Genomic DNA, 21,796 nt, shown 5'->3' with positions numbered 1-21,796 from the left:
CATCAATCTTTGCAAATGAGTGTCCTAGTACAAAAGAGGTTGAGAGCCACTGCTCTAGTCATGTAACTTCTTGAAACGTTGGACTTTTAGAGAGGTTAGGGCTTGGCTGTATATACACCAACTTGCAGAGAGACAATAGGGCTGATGGGTAGGTAATCAGGTCAGTTCTCTCTAATCTTCATATACTGCTGTTAACAAGGATGTTATCTTTAGAGACACAAATCCAGTTTGAGAACTGAAACTGAGCATCACAGAGACACTTAATGGGATCTTCTAGACTTAGAGGCCCATTGGGCAGAGTAGTTTTCTTTAATCTTTACTAATCTTTAGAGAAGCCTCTGGGAACCCCGTAGGATTGGGCCCCTAATATAGTCTATGACCTGTTGTGATCTATTTATAAAACTTTTTTAGAAAAGTTACATAAATATATTGTCTCAAATAGTATATAATTAAAAGTTATAATCCCTATTCCATGATGATATTTTTGAACTTTAACATATCTTAAGTTTAAACTATCTTTATATAGGCTTTCTTTTTAAGCATCTTAAAAAAATCTGATTAAATAAAAAAAAAATCTAATTTTTTAATTTATTTTTTTTAATCGTTGATTTTTATCCACCCTGGCCTGCAGGGGGAGATCCACTTGCCACTTCCCCAGTAGAAAGAGCCTCAAACTCACGTTCAGTTCAATTATCCACAGCAGAGAGACAAACAGTAGGTCAAAGGTGACAAAGAGGCAGAAAGTCCTTCGGACGTCCGAGATAGCTTTTCGCTTCTCTGGAGAGAGGTAGCAGTAGGGGGAAAAGCCCTGGCTCTGGGAGAACGAGCTGCTTATAGAGGCAATGGCTGGGAGGCTCTGTTCCAGGTCTTGCTGCAAGTTTCTAGGCTTGCTCATCCTCAGCCAAAGCAACTGGATCCTATGGCAATCAGGTCAGCACCTGCGAGCTCATCAGTGTATCACCTGTGGGAAACATGAAGCAGATTCTTAAGATACTTGCACACTATAGTTTCTTTACTAGCCAATTCTTACTACAGCCTTTGCAACACAGCGGAATCTCAGATCATCGGTCCTAGACTGACTGCTCTGATTGTGGGGGCAAGTGGAGCAGAAGGGGAGGAAGGAGGATTTTCAAAGGCACAGGGGCCACTCTGAAGTCACCCCCATCTCCAAGTAAAGTGAATTCCACCCACGGAAAACACTGCTGGAGAGAAGCAGGTTCCATCCTTTTGGTTTCAGAGACCTCCTAGCAGCAGCAGCAAATATATGGCATTATTTTTCCTCCCATTTCACACTTGGCAACATTAAGTAGGGACCCTTTTCTCTTTTGGCTCTCCCTGCTGCCGCCCAGGCTCACACTTGCTCCAGGCAAATGAAAATGCACTGCTGCTAGTTCTGGGTTAAAAAACAAAACCAAACCATTGCGGGTATCGCTAAGAGGCGCAACTTCACTCCAAAATAAACCTGTCCACATTCTCATTGTTGCACTCCATCAGTGTGGAAAGCATGGCCAACTGCATGTTCAGAGGACCAATCTTACCACTTACTGATGCTGTAGCAATGGAAATGTTTGCAAAGGCAAAGGCACTAGAAAGGGGCCTTTTATTGGAGCCCAAGGACACCCCTCAGCCACCCAATGATGGGTGTTAAATGTAAGGTCCACGGGGGTTGGCCCTTCTACATTGTCCATGGATATTCAAACCATCACCCCTCAACTCCCTTCACATTCCAGTAACTGTGGTGCAGCCCTGTCTTAACCTAAGCTGTTTCTTGGACATCTGCATCTGATCTACTTGCTTCACTGACAAAACCCCTTTTCCTAAGAACTCCTCATAGAGCTGCAGAGAGGCAAATTCTGTTCTGCCTCCTGCATTAGCCACCCTGCCAGGCAAGTTCTGAGCACCTTTGTATACAACAGTGAAAAGGAAGTAGAGAAAACAGCTGCATTTTCACACCCAGTGTGTGCTGGCAGGAACTGGGCACTCAAAATAAACTTGGAAGCTGAGAAAGTTTCACTTCAAAAGGTATCAGGTCCCAAATGCATAAATTTAAACACGTTGGCAACCCATTTTACTGCAAACAGTCTTGCATAACAAAAAAAATACAACAGTGCAGCTATGTTAACCAACTGTGTTTACTCCTAAGCAGGTACAGAGACAGACAAAACAATTTTATGTAATCTAAAAATACAGAGGTATGATAACTTTATGAACAATGCGTACAAGCTGGGCAGTGAGATGAAGTTACTGCATAACTATGAGAGTGATGGTGGTGGTGGGAGGGGGAGAATTTGAATTTTCTGTACGGCTGAGCTAATGTAATGTAATAGGGGTTGTTGGAAGAGCAGACAGGAAGCTCATACAATATACATCTAGACAAGAACACTCCACATGCACACTTGAATGACAATGGATAGCAAGTTACTGGCTTCAAGGATCCTACGCCCAAGGAAGCTGACAGCCTTATTTTCCCCAAAGCCAGGAGCCTGGGGACCAAGAGAAAACTAAGAGTTAAGCCTTTCTTAGAAGAAGTAGTCAGGGAGGCTGGGGACAATTCTCAAAGCCATCTAGGGAGGCCTGCTGACAGTCTTAAAAATTGGCTCTTCCAAGATCTAGAGAAGAGTTAATCTCAGGAAGAAGCAAGCTATGCTATCTTTGGAAAACTTTTGTTTCACATGTTTTGCTTTAAGAAGCTGACCACTGATGGGGGGGACAGAAATGCTGTATCTGAGCTCAAGTCCTAGCTGCTGTGGTAATCACTGCCAATACCAGAGATGCAACCTTCAGCTTTGATGGCAGGAGACACCTGCCATGGCAAAAGGCAGGAAGGGTTAAAGCCCCTCCATGCCCAAGAGGAGTCAGAGATGCAGCTGGCTCAGTGCCTATGGCAGGTCCCTGTAACAAGATACATGCCAAAACAGCTCTAGAGCATCGTACAACTGTGCTCCACAACCACTGGTAACTGCACAGCAAGGCTGCCTAGCTGGTAGCCCACAGACCATATCCGAGTCTGACCCAAGCAGGGTACTGGCACAGTGTGGGATGCTGGCACATGGGCATGGTGCAGTGTGTGGGGCATGAGGGCACCGTAACTGTGCAAAAGAGGGAGGTACGTGGCACAGTGCGTGGGGTCCTGCAGGGTGCCTGCTGCTTAGCGTGCAGCCCAAATGGCTCCCAGCCTCTCAAACTCAATAGCCCTATTGTAGGGTAAGAAGGGGGAAGGAGAAAATATGGAATTAAATCAAGCTGAGGGGACTTTATAGGATGATGTCATTTTGTATAAACTGCAACAAGCCCTTCCACTGTGATGAGGACAATCTCAAACTGGAGAAAAAAAAGAAAAGAAGCGGAGACATCTGTGAGCACTAAATTATATATCGATGTGCATACTCCCTGCCTCATTCTTTATGGTAGTGTCACCCTCCTCTCAACTCGAACAGCACTTTGCACTTACACGACTTCCAAGGTCGGAACACTTAGCCATATAATCCTTCACCAAAACCACGCATCCCCATTCCCCAGCCAGAGCCTTCAACAGCATTAACCCCGTTTCACAGGAGATGATTCAGAGTAGAAAGTGACCAGCCTACAGTTGTACAAAATCCAAATTCCTGGCTCCCACACTATGCTTTCTGGTGCTTCCCCACCCCCGCCTGAAACTAAAACATTCCTTTTCATCTGGAGGAGATTTTAAGAGAACCTGAAGTGCTATAATACCACATGGGTCAGTGATGCAATCAGAAGGCAAGGTAGAGATGCACCTTATAGGAGTCAGAAGTGCATAAGCTTTCATGAGCAAGAGCTCACTTCATCAGACAGCATAATCACAAAAGCTTATGCACGTTTGATTCAGTTAAGTCAATAAGGTGAAATTCTTCCCGTCTTCTGCCAGGCTTCAGACTAATACAGCTAAATCTCTCTGCTCATGAATTAGGGACATATGAAAAGAACTAGCATTTTTACCAGCCCAGAAGAAGAAATAAAAAGATAAGTCCTGATCAAGCAGCATCTGAAGAGAGCTGTATTAAACCACCTAGGAAGGGTCCAAGGAGAAAAAGGGGTTTTCCTATTTTTAGAACAGTTATAAAATTCAGTTCTAAAGAGGAAGGAAATAGTCAGTTGCATTCAAAACGCCCTTTCTTTCTCTCTCTCTTTCTTAAGTTACAAGTTCTGATAGGCAAGGGAATACATAAGCTTGTCATAAGGTGGAATATGAAGCATTTCTTCTCCGATGCTCATGACACTGGACTTATCCATTAGAAAGGGCTGGAGCTTGAAGAGGGAAGAGTAATGCCAGAGGGTGCGTTGTTGTTTTTTAAAGCCTGCTTTCTTCAGAGTGGAAGATGAATTATTAAGCACCCTAGTGCATATTACATATTTATATATTCTCTGAAATCTTTTTTGCATCAGAATGCTGTCTCAGAGTCTGGGTGCCCGAGCTACTACTTGGCTTTTTTGGTATTGCTCAAGAGGTATCACTTAGGCAGGAAGCAAAACAAGCTGTGAGGATGCCAGACCAACCATGCATAGTGCCTCAAGAAATTCCTCAGGCAATGATAACGGAACAGAAAAAGCAGGAGGAGAGAGAGTCTGACTGTTGCTTTTGCCATTAGAAATAGTGCCATAGGCCTTAATGAAGCTAACAACTAAAAAAAGGTTTCTTTCCACACCCAACCCCTGCCCCAAAAGCCCCATCTCAAGACCAGGCCTTGGACCTGGTTATTCCATTAACCGCTCCTCTCCAATGAGGAAGTACCCAGCAGTCAGAGTAGGGCCTTGATTGCTGTGAAGCGGATACATTAAACACCTTACTTATCCGCACATACTTAACACTGGCAGTGATGGTTCATCTGATTGAGGACCATAACCCTGTGAAAGCAGATGGCGTCCAGTGTTGGTTTGCCCAGGGCACCTCAACTCAACTTGTGTATGCCAGGATCCTTCCAGCCACTGCCCTCGTTCTCCACACGGGCCTATCACTCTGAGTAAGAAGCAGACAAACTAAGTCTCAGATTCACTGCCGAGAGAATGTCAATTGCTAATGCATGCAGCATGCTTTCACACAGATTTGTATTGCAAGAACTCAAGCACTCAAACCCCAAAGATGTTGACCCAAAAGAGACACCTGTATCAAAACTCTGCAGGGGCTCACAGTCAGGTGCAAGTAAGCTGTGTAGGATGTGTGGCATGCATGATACAGGGTCAGCCTGGAGCATCAATATCCATTTGAACTGCCTCGCTTCTGCTGATTTGAGTCCTAAGCTTCACATTCACCCGTGTCTGCCTGTTAATTACAAGCCTTACAGTAAGAAAAGGCTTTTAGCCCGGTAAGATCATTCTTCCTTGCCTCCTGCTCCCCAGACTTCATACTACAAATGTGTGTTCTCAGCTCATCTGATGGCTCTCGCAAGTAATTCTCAAGTCACCTCCTTTGATAGCTACAACCTTTACACCAAATACTGCATCAAAAGACAAAATGCCTAGAGAGAGGATTAGAGGTGGATCCTTTTAAAGATACAAAAACTACAGATGTTTTACTAGAAGTTAAAACGTGTCCTGGGTTCTTAGAGAGGAGAGGTGTTTTTACATTTAATTACCACTGTATTTTTAAAAAGGTTTACCTCCCTAAACAAACAAATAAACAAGAAAAAAATGCAGAGAAATCCAAATAGCAGGCTTTTTTTCGAGACAGAGAGAGAGCGGGCAGGCTGCATGGTGCTCATAGCTCTGATCTCTCAGGCCTGCATAGAGGTAGTTTTGTTAACACACAGCAATTATGTTTTTGATTATAATAATTAGCAAAGCACTTTACAAATATTATTTAATGCTCATCACCCCAGAAGGGAGGTAAGATCATCTATTGTGTACACTTTTCCCTGCTGTTGGGATCTAATAAAATAAGGGGGTGAGTCTGAAAGCATGGTTTGGCAGCTGCTTGTTAAAGTCTTTGGTCAAATTAAAGCCTGGGCCTGTATTTTTAAGATTAGTTCTCTCTCTGTCACAGTCTGTAGCAGTTTCTGGTAAAGCCTCCACAATGCTAAGCCTGCTGTGAGACCACAAAGGAGACAAAGACAGATGGAGGGAGAAGGAGAATTAAAAGAAAATAAGGTAGCAGGAAAACAACAGTTTGTTTCTCAGTGCCACCAAGTCAATATAAACGTTTTGAAACACAAAAGCTTTCAGGAGAGGCTTCTCTATAAAGAGACTCTTCCCAAATATTTCATAAGCTGACTGCTGAGAGCTGAGCTCCTCCTTGTAGAGGTGAGTCTCCTCTGGAGAGCTTTTGAATAAGAAGCTCATGAACTGCCTCAGCAAGAGTGCTCCTTAGATTGGGAAGAGGAGGGGAAGAAGATGCTAAACTATTTGAGGGGAAAGTACAAACCGTTGCCCCCCCGTTCTCCAACACGTACTCATTAGTTGGCAGAAGCACTGTACACACAAGAATATTCACATGTCCCCTCCACTTCCCTAAGACATGCAAGCACAGCCCTCCTTTCAGAGGTCACTGCCTAACCAATGCAGTCCTGTCACTTCTTGCTCAAGAGACCCTGTGCCACAGCAAGGACCCCCAACACATGACAAAGTGATCAGGCTTCCTGCTGTAGTGGAGTCTTTCCCAAGTAGCTGTGTCTATTCATCCGATAAATAAATCCAGCCTCAGCCCCAGCTGTAATCTTGATCTCAAATTTTTATCCTGCAGAGAGGGGGTGGAAGAGCTCCAGAGGATAAAGCTGGGAAGCAGCAAGCCTGCTTTCTGCTCTGGATGTTGCCAAGGCATAGTCTTAATGGCCCGATGTCCTTGCTGAGTCCCTGCAAGACCCTGCTATTAAACTGGGAAAATCTCAGAGCCTCAGAGTCCATCCTAGCTCATCAAGAAAGCCCTGCCTGAGAAGGGCAAGGCTGCAGGCACAAGGAAGCCACAAAGCAGGGGTGCAAGTCGGAGGGGTGAAAGTTGGTATTTAGCCTCTGTAGGTTTTTGCAACCTTGCAGGTGCCTTGACCATCCTTGTTTTTGCCTCTGGTGCACTCCCACCGCTTTCTGCTTCTGCTAAGGGTAGGATTCCTCACAATCTCCCTCCTCCTCCAGCTAGGGAGAGAGAGTGTTCATTAATTCCTTCCAGACACAGGAACACTTCATACTGCAACCATCAGCTCTGACCCACAGACACTTGACTCCTTAATCAGTCAGCACAGGGACACTTACATGCTGATTCACCGAAAAGGCAGGGCTGGAGGGGTCCTCAGGAGCTCATCTTGCCAAACCCCTATGCTCAAGGCAGGATCATTTGTGTGTAAACCATTCCAGACAAGTGTCTGTTTAACCTGCACTTAAAGGCTTTGACTAATCACAATTCCGCAGCCTCTCTAGGTCATCTGCTCCACTGCTTAAGCACCTCATACAAACAACGTGCTTCTCCCTCTCCAGGAGGGGTACAGTGCTGTTATAACACTCCAACACCCGCGCCCCCCACCCCAAGAGACAGCACAAGTTTCTGCCACAGAGCTTTGAATTTGACAACCCTCAGATCCCCTCAGGCAGGTCCTTTTAAGTCCCTCCAAGAAAAGGCTGAAATCCCTTCAGAACAAATGAAGGCAGATGCATTCGATGGGCCTTTTTCCCCTTCTGTCCTGAATCAAATCATTCAGTTCAGAAAAGGATGCCTCCAGCCACCCAGTTCTGTACCTGTCATCAGGAGGGATGATCCAGTTATCTGCAATTCACATTCATCACCATCATACTCCATTTCCACTGGCAAGCCATTCCAAGACTCACAATTAAACTGTGCATCACTGAACTATGCCTCTTAGATTCACCAAAGGGAAGTTGGGTATAAGGGTCATCAGACCTAGGGGTGACTAAACACTTGGTGCTACAGGCACATCAGAAGTCAAAATAGAAGAATTTCCCAGCACAAAAGCAAAAGGGTAAGAACTTTAAGCCAAGTCTCTTCTCGAAAATCTTTCGCTAGCTTCTAAGCAACAGTGAGGGCAGCAGGAAGAACATACGAGAGATGTACTCAAAGGCTTTAAAAAAAAAAAAAAAGCGATGCAGTCTCAGTTACTTGAGTCATACACTGACTCACGAGAAGCATTATCTGGAAGTTGTGTTAAAGGTCACCTTGCATCCTCTCAGGCCCTGATTTCCTCCTGCTAGAAATCCAAATCAACAAGGAAGAATGGCAACAGTAAGCATTTCTCATAGGCCCTGTTCCCTTTACTGCCCATGCTAAATTAGGGAACTGAGCTCAGACCAGAGTTCAACTTGGATTGAACAACAAAAAGCCAGGAAGCATTTGGATCTGCTGCTCCAGTTTGGGAATGGCAAGGAAAATGTAATGGCAAGGAATTCCTGTGAGCAAGACCCACCACAGGATGCCCCTTTGACCCTGAAGGGCTGGGCCTGCTCCAAACTCAGCTCTACCCTCCCTGTATCCTGGGGCAGAATAAATTATGCAGAATATGGCACCCTTCTGGCTTTTAAGCCAGTCCCCCTGCCACACCACTCCAGCTTACTGGTTATGTTATCAGGAATTTCTCTGTGTGTTCCCAAACTATGCAGTATGGGATCATGGCAAAAGGAATGCAACTGATTTCACTTTAAGACAGTCACACTAGTAGGAGAGACACTTGAAAGCCAGATGGGCTCTCTGCTGTACTCAACAACCAGGGGATGCAAAGAACACCCTTCTCAAAGCCTTGCAACATGTCCCATGACCGGGGAAGCCTGCACAGTATTAAACACCCCCCACCCTGAAAACCAGGACTCCATTCTATTGGCATAGCTAGCCACCTTCTTAATTCAAAGCTAGTTGCCTTCCTCCATATAATTTGCAGTCGCTCAAGCTCACACCCCTCAAATACAGCCTCCTCATTAGCACTTCACACTATCAAAACAATTTTCAAAGTACTTCAGTGGCAACTTAATCGTTCAAGCCTCCAATTCACAACCCACCCCCAGCCAGCACGCTTTCTGATCACGACTATTCTTAATTTGTGGGGCTGAGCCATCTCCCTCCCCACTCTGACAATCCCCCTGGAGTTCAGTGTCTGACACCAATCCTTTTGCTCCCATCCCAGTGCCTGCAAGTCAGCAAAAAAACATGGCTTGCCTAAATATTCAAGGAGTCTGATTTCCATGCCATGGCAGCTCAGCTGTGAGACTCCCACCATCCAGGCTGGCAACTCAAGGTCTCACAAGTGTTCGCTGAAACCTCAAGGTCTGATGTAATTAGTCACTGTTTTTATTAACAATCCTCAGCAGCTGCCAGCTCGAGTTTGGAGCAACCTTAATGAGGAGCCTCTCTGGGCTTCATGTAAAGATAAGACTTAAACAATGTGCAGCAGAAAAATCTTTGGCCCCAGGAATAGGTTTAGGAAACAAGATTTCTCATGAGGCTTTTTACTCCTGGAAATTCTTGCCTTCAGGAGTAGCTAATACCGGATGCTTCAGAGAAACTGCTCCTGAGACAGTGGAGACCCTTATCATCATACCAAAACATTTAAGATATTACGCAGTCCCTGATAATGTCAGGGAGACAGAGCCACATGACTCTAGTTTCCTGGCTTTGAGAATGCCACAAGCTGACACCACACATGAAGCAGAAGTTCCTTTCATTTTGCTTCAACCCATTTTAGTTTGTCACTAATTCTACTGCGAGACCAGTTGTTCCCCCTAGGGCTTAGGTCTGGTTTGTAAACTGTTCAAAACAGAGAGGTGTCAATTTGTTTGCCACCACTTGTGGTGTCTAAATAAAAAGCACAGTGGAAAAAAAAAAAAAGAACTGATCAGATTTCACTGTGTTCCAATCTTAAATCTCCCCTAATTCGTGCTTGTCTCCTTTATGGCAGGCATGATTGTTATTTGCTAAGCGCTATGGTGATATATGTGATGCAAATGCTTCGAATGATTCAGATTCATGACTACAGGAGGACTTTAGAATGTCTGAACAGTTTAAAGTTCTTCCAGTGCTTAAACAACATCACACCCTGGTGGGGTTTACTGTGCCAAACGGGAAGAATTTCCACAAACCCGGGCTCCATAACTGCCATCACAGCGAGAGTGCTAATGTGAATTTTTGTTTCAAGACCCACCATCGCTGGCATTCCCTGTTGCATGAGCTTTCCAAGCAAAAGCAGCAGTGTATTTCTCCAACCAAACATTTAATGGTACCCAGTTTTGAGCGACACTCACATCAGCACTCAGTGAAAACAACACTGTTAGGAATAAGGGCAACAAAAGGAGACAGATTGGACCATTTCTGCTGTGCCAAGGTACTAGGGCTGAGAGGTATCAGCAGAGCCTGGGTGTTGGGGCAAGCACAATTAGGATAACAAACTGTGGTAGATCACATCAGGGAGTTGGGCTTCTGGAAGTCCTGCCTTCTAATCCTGTCCTTATGTTGACAAGTGGTGTTTAGCTCGAAAGCAAGGGTGGAAAGACAGAATCAGGAGGCTTCTGAACCCACGACTATGGCAGCTAACATGGATTTTAAAGGAAGCTTAGCACCTGCTAGGAACAGGGCAAGGTAGGGTTAAGTACAGCTAGCTAACTTTTGTCTGTTTGTCTGGTTAAAAAAAAAAAAAAAAAAATCACTGTCCTTGTCATCACTGAGGACAGAACTGTGTTGATTAACAACATAAGCTGATCTTTTTAACACAATGTGCTTTCAGTATACAGTCAATCAGTCAGGGCGCCCCCCCCATGAAACACCCATATTTCCTGAGCCTTCCTCCATACGATGGAAACAATAACAGTATTTAAATTTCAAACAATAGTCCTGTATGTATGGGTGTGCATGTTGGGAGGAAACTACACAAAGTAACAGACACAGTTCTCTGCAAAAGCAGCCTGCAGTGTTTGTATCATTTGTCTGCACAAGTCCAGGGTCTTGTCTCATTTTGTAACACAGGCTCCTAAAAGAGACTAACCAATTCGAGTGACCAAGGCTACATAACCCCAAGCTTTTCATGCCCTGAAGAATGTTTACAACATAGCTTTATTGGGGCTGGAAGTCACAGGGAGCTCAAAGGATATTCCAGAGACTTACCTATTTCAAATAAAGTGCTAAACAACAGAGCAGGGCTCTGCAAGCTTTAAACTGAGGTCTGGTCCCAATTCCTGACTTACTTGGTTTGACCTTAAACAATTTGCTTCATCTCTCCATGCCTTAGTTTCCCCAGCTGCAAGCAAGAGCGGATTGACTTTTATTAGTAAATGTTTAGGATTGGGAATTCAGAAAAAAGATGACAAAGCTGATAGGGAAATACAGATCGCCCGAGCGAGGGACTAACAATAGAGGGATAGGAGTGAGGAGGGGAAGGCAACTAGGCTACAGGAGATACATACTACTTCCCAGGAAGAGATGAGAGGCTTAATTAGTATTCATAAAAGCACCTTGGAGGTCCTTGGTTGGAAGAGAAAAGGTATTAAACAGGAATAAAGCTTTTAGTTACACATCTCTCTGCCTCTGTAAGCTCCTAATAGATGTTTACTGTCTGGATAGTGCTTCCTTCCTCTCCTCCAGCTAAGCTGAAACTCCTGCTCACTGTCACCAGTGCCAAAAAAACAGATCAGATAGCTTTAAACCACTTAAAATGTAATGGTGCCCTTGGCGAATTAGTGCATAAAGCAGCTTTAGGAGGATTTGATTTAAATCAATAAATTGTTAGTAATCATCAGCTGTTCTCTCTGTCCCACATCAAACCCCACTGTCAATCAAAATTTATGGAGAACATTTAAACCAGATCGCTGCTGTCCTAAGGAACTGACACTCCCTATTTGCTTTCAAATCAACACAACAAATCAGTACTTAAAAGGTGAAATCGAGAACCATAGAAAAGTAGTGATGAAAGGAGCCTCAGGGGGTCTTCTCCACCTGGCTGCTGAAAGTAAGATCATCCATGTCAAAACCACCACACTTGGTGTCTGTGTAGCTTGCTCTTAAAGACTCCCAGCGATGAAGTTTCCACAGCCTCGCCAGGTAATCTATTCCAGGGCTGAACCACCCTCATACAGAGAAAAGACTTCTTACTATCCAGCCTACATTGCCCTTGCAGCCATTTCAGCCCATTACTTCTTGCCCTGTGTCAGTGAACACTGACAAACATTGACTGCCATCCTCTTTTATGTTTTTTTTTTTGTATCTGAAGACTGTTCTCAAATCACTTCTGTGTTCTTTCTTCTTCTGTAGACTAAATACCAGTTCTTCCAAACTCCACTTGAGTAACACATTCTCAGTCATTTTTGTTGCTCACCTCTGAACTCTTTCCAATTTTTCTAGATCTTCCTTGAAACATAGTGTCCAAAACTGAATGCAGTGTACCAGAGGAGGCTTACTGAAAAGTGGAAGATATGTGGTGGACAGTCCATTAACACATCCCAGTCCGCTATTACCCTTTTTTGCAACAATGCTGTTACACATTCATTCAGCTTGCAAACCATTACAAGCTCCAGTACTGCAGCCTAGTCAATCATTCCCCATTTTGTATTTATGAATGTAATTGTTATTTCTCAAGTATGATACTTGAATTAAGTGTATATTTAAGTGCAATCTATTACATTCTTGTAACAAGATCTGTTATGTTGCACCCCTTCCCATGATCTACCACTTTGTCAAGTTAGATTATGAACACTTTTGGGTCTAGAGATGGTGGAATGGTCTAGAAAATAAAGCACTGGATTTGGACTCAGGAGACCTGGATTCAATTTCCTGCTTGGCCACACAACTCCTGTGTGATTTCTGGAAAGTCACTTAAAACTTAATTTCTCTTCTCTCTCAGTTCCCCACCTGTAAAACAAGTTATAATGCCCCCCAAACCTAGAAGAGTAGCACGGGAATGAAAGCAGCAATAACTGCAAAGCACTCAGACACTATAATGAGGAAGCCATATAAATACTTAGGGAAATACTGGAACTCTGCTCTTCTAGCCACTGTACAGAAGATGACAAGGCAGGGTAGCACCTTAAAGACCAACTTGTTGAGAAAGGCATACACTTTCATATAAGACAGCCTACTTTGTCAGATGCTATGAACTGACTTGCAAAGAGCAGAAGTACTAAGTGGAGAGGAATTAAATAATTTCAATGCAAAAAGATAGGGAAAGGATAGAGGAAAAGATAGGGGGAGGAGACACTGTTGAGTGCCCTCACACGTCACCTCTCTGGACGTTTCATCGCTGACCTCAGGGTAGTTGTTTTTTAAAGTTTTGCTGTTCTTAAAAAAAAATAACCGCAACTTTGCGGAACAGCTATCCACAGTTTGGTCTGTGTTAAGTATGGTCTCAGAGACTCTGGATTCTTATCCCATTGGCTAGACTAGCTTTTCTAACCCTCATGTCCCTCAGTGGGTTAACTTCTTTGTTTTTTCCCTTTTCATCTCTTCACCCCACCTTCCCCTCCCTCAGCAGTGACCGCTCCCTGTCCTTTCCTCCCTCTTTCCCTACCCTTAGAAATAAAATAATTTAAATACAATTTATTGCCCCTGCTCATTCATGGCATCCAAAGAAGTAGGCTGTCACCTACAAAAGTATACATCTTTCTGAACAAAGTAATCTATAAGGTGCCACCCTGCCCTACCTTCAGGCTAACAGACCTAACTACCTTTCTATATAGAAAAAGAAAAAGCTCCTGCCTCAACAGCTCACAGCCTAAACCATAAAGCACCAAGCAGAATGGGACCTACTTTAAGCTCTGTTATAGCACAAGTCACAGAACCCCACTAACCCCCACCCCCAGTTATTAAGTTCCTCACGAGTACAAACATTCAGAAGGTCAAGTCAGGCCCAAATTTTAAGTTCCATGAAGGTTTTAGAAATCCCAGTAACAATGATAAATGTCTAATGGAAACAAGACATTCCCTGAAATCGCAGAAACCCTGGCTCTGCATCAGTGGGAATCAGAAAAAGCTAAGAGGGACACAACCTTGACTAGAAAGCATGTGAGGCTGTTCCTTGGATCACCTGCCTGATCTGTGGAGCAGAAAAGGCTGAGAAGATCTGAAGGAGAGTCAAAGAAGGGATGAAGAACCTGCCATGTTCAGCCCTTGGAAGAGCTAAGGCATCAGGAGCTAAGAAATTATTGACAACATTTCATAAAAGCCGGACGTTGGCTGCTGTGGTTCCCCTGCTTTACCTGTAACAGGTTCAGGTGTTAGGTCTGTGTTGTGTCAGGGTTGACAGTTGTATTAAGTAAAGTTTAGACTATGGATTGTACGGGATGTTTTGGATGGAGATGATCCTGCCTTAGGCAGGCCTACTGGATGTGCTGAAAAATCATGGGCTTAGGCCCATCACCAAATACTACAAGCCTCCCTTAATAAGGGAGGCCACTGGGGACACCATCAAATGATTTCTTGGGACAACTAAAAAGGAAATGGGAGCAATGTCATAGGTTAATGACAAGGGACACAGAAGGGAACATGGAGCAGAGCACACTGGCCAGTGCCCACTGCCCACTGCCCTCTGAATGAGTCAAGGGACCCTGTGACACCAACTAGTAAAACAGCCTGAAGATGTGAGCAGAGGACACACACTCAGCGGGCTCATCCCATTCACATACTCCTTCCTGGTCTTATAGATGAAAAGCTCTGCCAGCACCAGGTGGAGGTTGATCTGCAAGTCCCAGGGCTTGGTGGAGCCAGGCATGGGGAGCACGTAACAGAAACAGTGCAGGGAGAAGTTCAGCTGGAACCTCAGCAGGAAGCAGAAAGGGCAGTCCCAGGCCAGCAGTGGGACTAGGTAACCTCAGGAGCTCCTTTCCAGCCCCACTCGTCTAGGATCGTACAGCATCAGGGAAACACCGTGACCACAAGTGTGGCAGGGGAAATACCCTGACCAACGCAATGTGATTAAAATGGCACTGTGTAATGGAGGGTGCACCCTTGTCTGCTTGCAGACTGGGTTCCCTATGACAGCCTCATAGTTAGCTTCCCACTGACCAGCTTCCAGTGAGAGGATCTCGGCTACACATTGACTTTAGGGAAAATGGGAGACTCCTCTCTAGCTTGCTGCTGCAACCATATGGCTGTGGGCAAGCGAAACTTAGAGGCATCCGAACCCCAAGCCTCCAGGCTTGGGCCTGCACATAGGATTCCTGCCAAAGGATTTGGAAGTATTGGAAGCCCCAGGCTGGAAAGTTTGGGGTGGAGGACACTTGCTCATAGCAGGATCGCACATGGTTCTTGAATGACTGAAAGGATTTGGACCTGATCTGGCTGATTTGACCTGGGACGTGAAAAAAATTTCCTACAGCATCAACTTTTAACCCAACCCAAAGAAGCAGAAGAGCAGGGGGGGCAAAACAAGCCTCTACCCCAGGGATGGAGAAGATGGGCCCGCAAATGCACCCCACCCCAGCCGCCGGGACAGCCCGCAACGCGGGCCCAGGACCTCCTGCTCGGAAGCAGCGGGTCGGGCGAGGCCCCCCAGCCGCCCGTCCGCACGCACGCGGAGGCACCGGCGGAGGCAGGGCCGGGCCGGGTCCGGCCGCACGGCGCAAGGCGCTGCACGGGCCGCAGGAGGAGCCTCCGGATGCCGCCGCCGGCCGGCGCAGCCCCGACGCGCGGGGGTGACGGGACACCGGGCTGGGGAGGGGGCCGCAGTACCTGCTGGCGGCTCCCGGCAGCCGGTGACAGCTCGCAAGCGGAAGTAAAACCCCACGACTTCCGGGTACCCCGCGGCAGGCCATAGGACAACCACCGTGACCGTTCACTCCTCCGTGACCCCGGAAGAAGAACCGGCGTGTGGTGTAATGCTCTGTGCCCGAGATAAAAAGCGCCGGGAGAGGGGGCGAATCCTCGAGGGAACAAACATCGTGGGCAGAGGGAGGGGGAAGCGCTGCGCAGCCCATTGGCAGGGCAGGCACCGCCTCGGGGTGGAGCCCGCCTCAAGGTGGGGGCGTGTGTGGGGGGTCATGCTGGGAAAGGGCAGGTGCGTGGCAGGGGCGCACCCCCGGCTGGGGCGGGGAGCAGCTCCCCTCCCCCGCTGGGCGCCTGTCGGCGGGCCGGGCCTGGCTTCTCCAGGCCTAGGGGTCCCTGGAGGCATCGGCCTCTCCTGTGCCAAGCTCGGTGTCCTTGGCAGCAGGAGGCCATGGTTCGCAGCCTGCCTGCCTGAGCAGGGCGAGCTGCAAGCCCTGGAGCTGGCCCCAGGACGGGTCGGAGCTGGGTGGTGGCAAAGGGGACACGCAAAACAGGAGGTGGCTGATGGGATGGGCAGCTCTGCCTGTTCAGAGACCGCCTGGGCTTCCAGCAGTGTCCATTTTCCCTCAGTCTCCTGCTTCACGCACCTCAGGGTGGTCTCCCTTCACAGTGTACTCCTGAGCCTGGCCTCGGCCTCGTCTGGCAAAGGCAGGTTAGTTTGTGTAGACAACAGCACGTGAAAGCGATCCGGCCAGCGTCACATCCAGCCACCCTCAGTTCCCAAGGCTGAGCGCCTGGGTGTGCATTTACAGAAGGCACAGTCTTTGGCACAGATCTAATCTGTAGTGCAAGGGAGACAACTATCCAGCTGCTTCCCTTCCTACCTTGTTTCTGCTGGGGTATGTCAGTAATGCTTCTTGTATCTTAGTATCGTAGTACTTCGGGTCCGAAGGGACCTAAGCAGGTCATCAGGTCCAACCCCCTGCCCTGGGCAGGAACTGGTGCTGGGGTCATATCACCCCAGCCAAGTATCTGTCCAGTGTCCTCTTGAAGACCCCCAAGGTAGGAGAGAGCACCACCTCCCTTGGGAGCCCATTCCAGAGCCTGGCAGCCCTAACTGTAAAGTAAGAGGAGAGTAGAAAAAGCGGAGTAACAGAGCCAGAGCGAGGCCCCCTGAGGCCAAGATGGCAAAATACAGGCACAGACAGGGATCCAGAGGACTGTATGTGTCTTTCAGTGCACAGCTGGGAACCATTTCTAGAGAGGCAACAAAGCCAGGATAGAAAGTTCTTGGAAGAAACTGGTGGAGATCAGTGAAGGTTGCATGGGGCCGTGATTAGAGGCACAAGACTGGGAGTCAGGAAACACTCTCCTGCCTGATCTCGGTCACTTCAGCTTTGTCCCAAATCCACGTTCTCTCAGTGGCAGTACAGTTTGTGAGCCAACTGCCTGCTGAGTCAAAATTTCCATCCTAGAAACGCATCCCGCCAGCATACCTCAACAGCCCAGGACAAGTCCTTACAAGCCAGTCACGGGCCCGCAGGAGGGATCACAGAAGGGAACAGGCCTGTGTTGATCAGCAAACACAAATTGCATTTGTTAATGATGCAAAGCTAGCCTTTGTCTCAGCATCAGGGTGGATGCCAGGACCCCATGTCTTTTCATATCCATATAGAAAGCCAGTGGCTGGAAGGAGAGTATGGCTGGCTTTGCTCCCCTTAAGCAACAATGCCTTTGCTGTGAGCAGATCCAGTATCACCCTAAGTGAAACCAGTTATTGTACAAACACGGAAGTGCCTGCTTAAGCAGGCAACACAGGGAAGTCAAACCTGTGTAATTAAAGCAGATGGGGAGGGTACATAGCAAGGGAGGGATTAAATGGACTAATAAGCTCCTCAAAGCAAGTCAATAGTCTCCTGCTTTCTTGTTGGTGCCTTTAGGGTAGCAAAATACTCAAGAAGGGATTAGGTTGGTGGTGGACATGTTTACAGATCTGTTTACAAGACGGGCAGTGTGAAGGGATGGGGTCAACTGGCTCTGGTAGGTTTGGATTCTGTGATTATTGAATACAGCCTCATGTGCCATGAGTTTTAAGTGGGTACCAGTAGGCTCTCCAGAAGGCATGGGAAATAAAGGGTTACAGATAGTGTCAGATCCGGGTTCCTGGTCCTACTTCTGCCCAGTTTAGCTGTGGAAGTGATTACCATCCAATCCTAACAGTGTGCATCCCTATCGCTGTCACCACTGCCCAGGACAGGGACTGAAAGGTCTTGGGGCTTGATAGCTCCTCTCTTAGCCTAAAGTGGAACCTGATGGGGCAGCATAAGGAAACTTTGCTGCTGCCCGTCCTGTGCTGACCCTACTTCCTTGTTTTCCCCTCCTGGTGGGGAGTTCCTTCCAGGTGCACCCCCCTGCCATCTCCCAAGAACCTGCTCTTTAACCACCCAGCACTGTAGTGGCTCCAGGGCCAACCTCCTTCTTCCTATCTCTGTCTCTGCAGCCATAATCAGTCTTGGGAACATCAGAGTCATACTCGAGCCTCTTCCTTACCATGAAGAAGCCTGGATCACTCCACCACCCTCATAATAGGATGCCACCTTCATGTACTTAGAGTACCTGTGATGAGTCTGCTTCTTGGCTTTGCTGCTGGGCACTAGATGGGACAAAGAAGACTGGCCAGCCTCCTGTTCCTGGTCCAGGATCCTTTTCTCTTTCCCTGTCCTTCCCTCTTCCCTACCCCCAATAAAACAGTCTGCAAATATTTATGTACAAAGCTTTATTACAGCAGATCTGATCTGGAGCACAGAAAGGCATTGCTCAATACAGGATCAAAGGGTGTATAGAGAGAGAGAGAGAAAGAAAGAGACAGCTAAACTATGCTTAAGAACCTGCCTCTTGTTCACAGCCCCCGGTAGGGACCACATAACCATGGAGAAAGGTGTTTGGCAAGTTTGGGATTTGGCAAACAAGAACTATCTGCATTTTCCACAACAAAAACTATTTGCATTTTCCACATTAGCATTCCCTTTAAGTCGCCAGTTCAAATCCAGCTCAAGACTATTATAAGCTGTTTGGTAGCCCCCTGTTAAGTGGTCATGCCCCCCCAAATCCCCATTATTGGCACTGCTTGGCTTTCTTTTAGGGGCACTGCTGCCAGTAGAGAGAACAAGGAGACTCGCTCCCTTCTCCCTCGCTAGACTGGGCCCCTTGCAGATCTAGGTTGGAGGCATGTTGGTGGGAGAAGCTTGCATTTCCACTTTGCCCTGCAGATCTAACTCAAGGATTTCAAGTCTCCAGGGCTGTCAACCAACATTATGGTTTGACCTCACTTGATTTAATCAAGTGAGGTCTAACAGGTCAGCAGTATAATTAACTTGCCTTCCATTGCTGCTTCACATCTTAAAATAGTCCCTCCTGGTCTTTCTCCCTTGTGTGATATCACTGGAGTCCTACTCTGCTCTGCTGAAAGTCCTGGAGGTCCGTGGATGTTCTACAAATTTTCTATTCTGTTCAGCCCCATCCAGTGAGCTCTGGGTGTCCCCTTGCCCCACAGAGCTGGACTTTGCTCCAGTGTTCTTTTCTTCTCCTTCAGAGAACCTCAGAAGTTTTGATGAAATATTCAAACCAACAGGACTAAAGACTAGATCAACAACCCTCTGTGGGGTTCTCATTAGTGTATCCCAAAGCACCTCTGTATAGACCAGGATCTCACAGTCCAGGGTAGGTCATGTTAAAAAACAGCTCAGAGGCTGATGGATCTCAGGTCTGCTTCAGGCGTCTCTGTCACATGGGGTGCTGTCATCGGCATAAGTTACCTCCCACCTTGCCATGGTGGGTCTCCATCAGTGAGACCAAGGACTGACTGGAACCAAAGAGACTGTACTTCTCAAAGGAAGGCTTTGCCTTTAGGGCTGAAGCACACTGACAAGCTTGCACTGCCACCCTCCATGCTGCACAGGGTCATGCAATTGTCTCCCAGGGAAGGGGTGGAAGCTTCATTGTTTGGCACGCTTATGGGTAGATTGGACAAAGCACTAGGAAATGGACAACAGGAAATAGATCCTGCAGTGGCCACTCAATTTGGGATAGCATACACTGCAATAGAGCAAGGACTTCTCCATTGTATCATCTAGAGGTGGACATGCAGAGGCTTTCAATCATCTGCCAAGCTTGCGTCATTCGCCAGTGCTAAACTCATCTAATAGAAACAAACCATTGGCAGGAGACAGAGAAATCAAAGAGAAGAGAATAGAAGGGGGAGGAAAGGGAGGAAATGCAGCTATTAAGGAAAGAGAATCCAGACTGGGGCATGGGAAGATGAGAGGACTCCATCCCTGGGGTGGCCCCCTCCACCTTCCTCCTGCCTCCCGAACTAACTGGTGCCACCCAGAGGGGAGGAAGGAGTGTGGCTCTCCATGTTAACAGGGTGTAGGACTGTCTCAACAAAGCCAACATGTCTTCGCTCTTTGGTAGGTCCTGGAGAAGGAAAAAGAAAAGCCACAGGTGAGCACCCGAGGGCAGGGATTACTTAAGCATTACTGGTTTGCTGAGTCTCTCATGCACCGAGGTTCAGGTCTTTAACTGGGAACATGAGGAGCAACAACAATAACTCTATGCTTCCCCATGCTGAGACCCCTTCTCTAGAAGATAGAACTTAACTTCCAAACAACCACTCTCATTCACAAAATGCCTTCCATTTGCAATCCAAAGCCAAAACTGTCTGGAGGATGAGGAGGGAAATTCAGTCCACAGATCCCACAGAGTAAGCTCTAGACTCAGTCTGAGACATGAATTCCTAGCATGTAGTTATTAAAGGTTCACACAGCAGAATCAGGTTGTTAACCAGAGCTTGTTATAGCCAAATTCCAGCTTGGGGAAAGCCACTCTGCTGAGCTGAGGTTCACTCCATGGTTCCAACAGGATACAAGATTCTTCTTCACTTTATGTCCCCAGTTAATAGTTACTGTGCACTGTTAAAATCATAGCTACATCCCTCCCCTTGGAGCTGACTACACCACAGGGTGGGGATATGGTCCTGTATTTTCCTTTCCATCCATCAGTTGAGCTTTCTTCAATGAATGCATGTGAAGTTGTCCAAGATCCTCACACACAGTAGGGTGCCCCAAAGTGGGATGGAGTGTGGTTTGGCCCTACAGTACCTGGCTGCACTGCTGGACTGTACAACCAGCAACCAATCAGTTCCGTAGTTGCTTCTGTTTTTCAACATCCTTCCCCTCCTCCCCCATCCCTGCTTTTCTGACTGGGGACGTTACCGCTTGCAGGAGGATTGTCCTGCTCCATTTCTGGCTCCTGGTCCTCTGCCCCTGCTCCTTCAGCATCTTCAGGTATTTCAGATTCAGCGAGCGGTTTCAGTCCATCCCCAAGGTCATCTATGCCTCCAGCAAAGGACACCTTCTGGCCACCTATTGGAAGCAAGCACAGCTGGGTCCGTTCAGTGAAGAGCATCTCCACCTCCCCCAGTAAAAGGGTTCAAGGCAACAAGCAGCAAACCAGGTGAGTTCTTTGAAATGTTATAATTCAGTGAAATCCCACACCCTGATTACAGAACAAGGCAGCTCCAGATCCAAGCCCTCCTCCCTTCAAAATTAACACTGGGTTCCTCTAGAAAGACCATTCCCTCTTTACTTCCCCCCTACCCCAAGCTCCAAACTTCTTCTGAGCCAACCCAGCAACTTACACATGGGTGGGGGGAAGAGTGGGGGAAAACCAGGCGCAGCTGGGAGGTTAATGCAAGACCTTGGGGAGTCAAAAAAGGCCACTGATTTGCAGGTGGGGGTGTCCATTTCTGGTGGCTGATTGTCAGAGGGAGGAGGGGGGCAAAGAGAAGAGGAATTAGGTGGATGCATTGATGGATGCAAACAACACCCTCTGGGCCTTGTTACACATTAATTTTGCGTGACTCCAGGAGCACTTAACCTTGCACATTAACACCTTTAAGTACGTTAAAGCACTCTTATGCAGCTCATAGTTTCATAGTAGCTAGGGTCAGGAGGAACCTGAATAGATCATCTAGCTTGACCCCCTGCCACAGGCAGGAATGAATGCTGGGTTCACAAGACCCCAGGCAGGTGATCATCCAACCTCCTATTGAATTTGCCCAAGGTCGGGGTGAGGACCACTTCTCTGGGAAGTTGGTTCCGGATT

General features: G+C 47.0%; 3 protein-coding genes across 8 annotated transcripts in view; 1 reads left to right on the top strand and 2 right to left on the bottom strand.

Annotated features, from left to right (window-relative positions):
• The window catches only part of STARD3 (StAR related lipid transfer domain containing 3), a 33,979-nt gene extending 18,267 nt beyond the window's left edge, over positions 1–15,712 (bottom strand). The window contains exons 1-2 of one of the 3 annotated variants that reach the window (XM_019550293.1): positions 15,599–15,712; positions 680–961 (exon numbers count right to left, since the gene is read on the bottom strand). In XM_019550293.1, the coding sequence (XP_019405838.1) occupies positions 680–895 (216 nt within the window). In that variant the 5' untranslated portion in view covers positions 896–961; positions 15,599–15,712. Of the gene's footprint in view, positions 1–679; positions 962–7,680; positions 7,883–15,598 lie in introns of those variants that run through there. The other 2 variants (XM_019550292.1, XM_019550294.1) reach the window with 2 other exon arrangements.
• Positions 1–18,382, top strand: part of PGAP3 (post-GPI attachment to proteins 3) — a 98,552-nt gene extending 80,170 nt beyond the window's left edge. Inside the window, exon 6 of the mRNA XM_019550297.1 lies at positions 18,245–18,382. Within this exon, the coding sequence (XP_019405842.1) occupies positions 18,245–18,377 (133 nt within the window). The 3' untranslated portion in view covers positions 18,378–18,382. The remainder of the gene's footprint in view (positions 1–18,244) is intronic.
• A 10-nt stretch (positions 18,383–18,392) lies between these two features.
• Positions 18,393–21,796, bottom strand: part of PPP1R1B (protein phosphatase 1 regulatory inhibitor subunit 1B) — a 57,384-nt gene continuing 53,980 nt past the window's right edge. For all 4 annotated transcript variants that reach the window (XM_019550288.1, XM_019550291.1, XM_019550289.1 and 1 more), the window contains 2 exons: positions 20,905–21,054; positions 18,393–20,107 (listed from right to left, as the gene is read on the bottom strand). In XM_019550288.1, coding sequence (XP_019405833.1) covers positions 20,004–20,107; positions 20,905–21,054 — 254 coding nt within the window. In that variant the 3' untranslated portion in view covers positions 18,393–20,003. The remainder of the gene's footprint in view (positions 20,108–20,904; positions 21,055–21,796) is intronic.

Source organism: Crocodylus porosus, unplaced genomic scaffold (genome assembly GCF_001723895.1).
Source record: "Crocodylus porosus isolate Cpor-Errol unplaced genomic scaffold, CroPor_comp1, whole genome shotgun sequence".
Taxonomy (NCBI): Eukaryota; Metazoa; Chordata; order Crocodylia; family Crocodylidae; genus Crocodylus; species Crocodylus porosus.
This window is presented reverse-complemented; position numbering and strand designations above follow the sequence as displayed.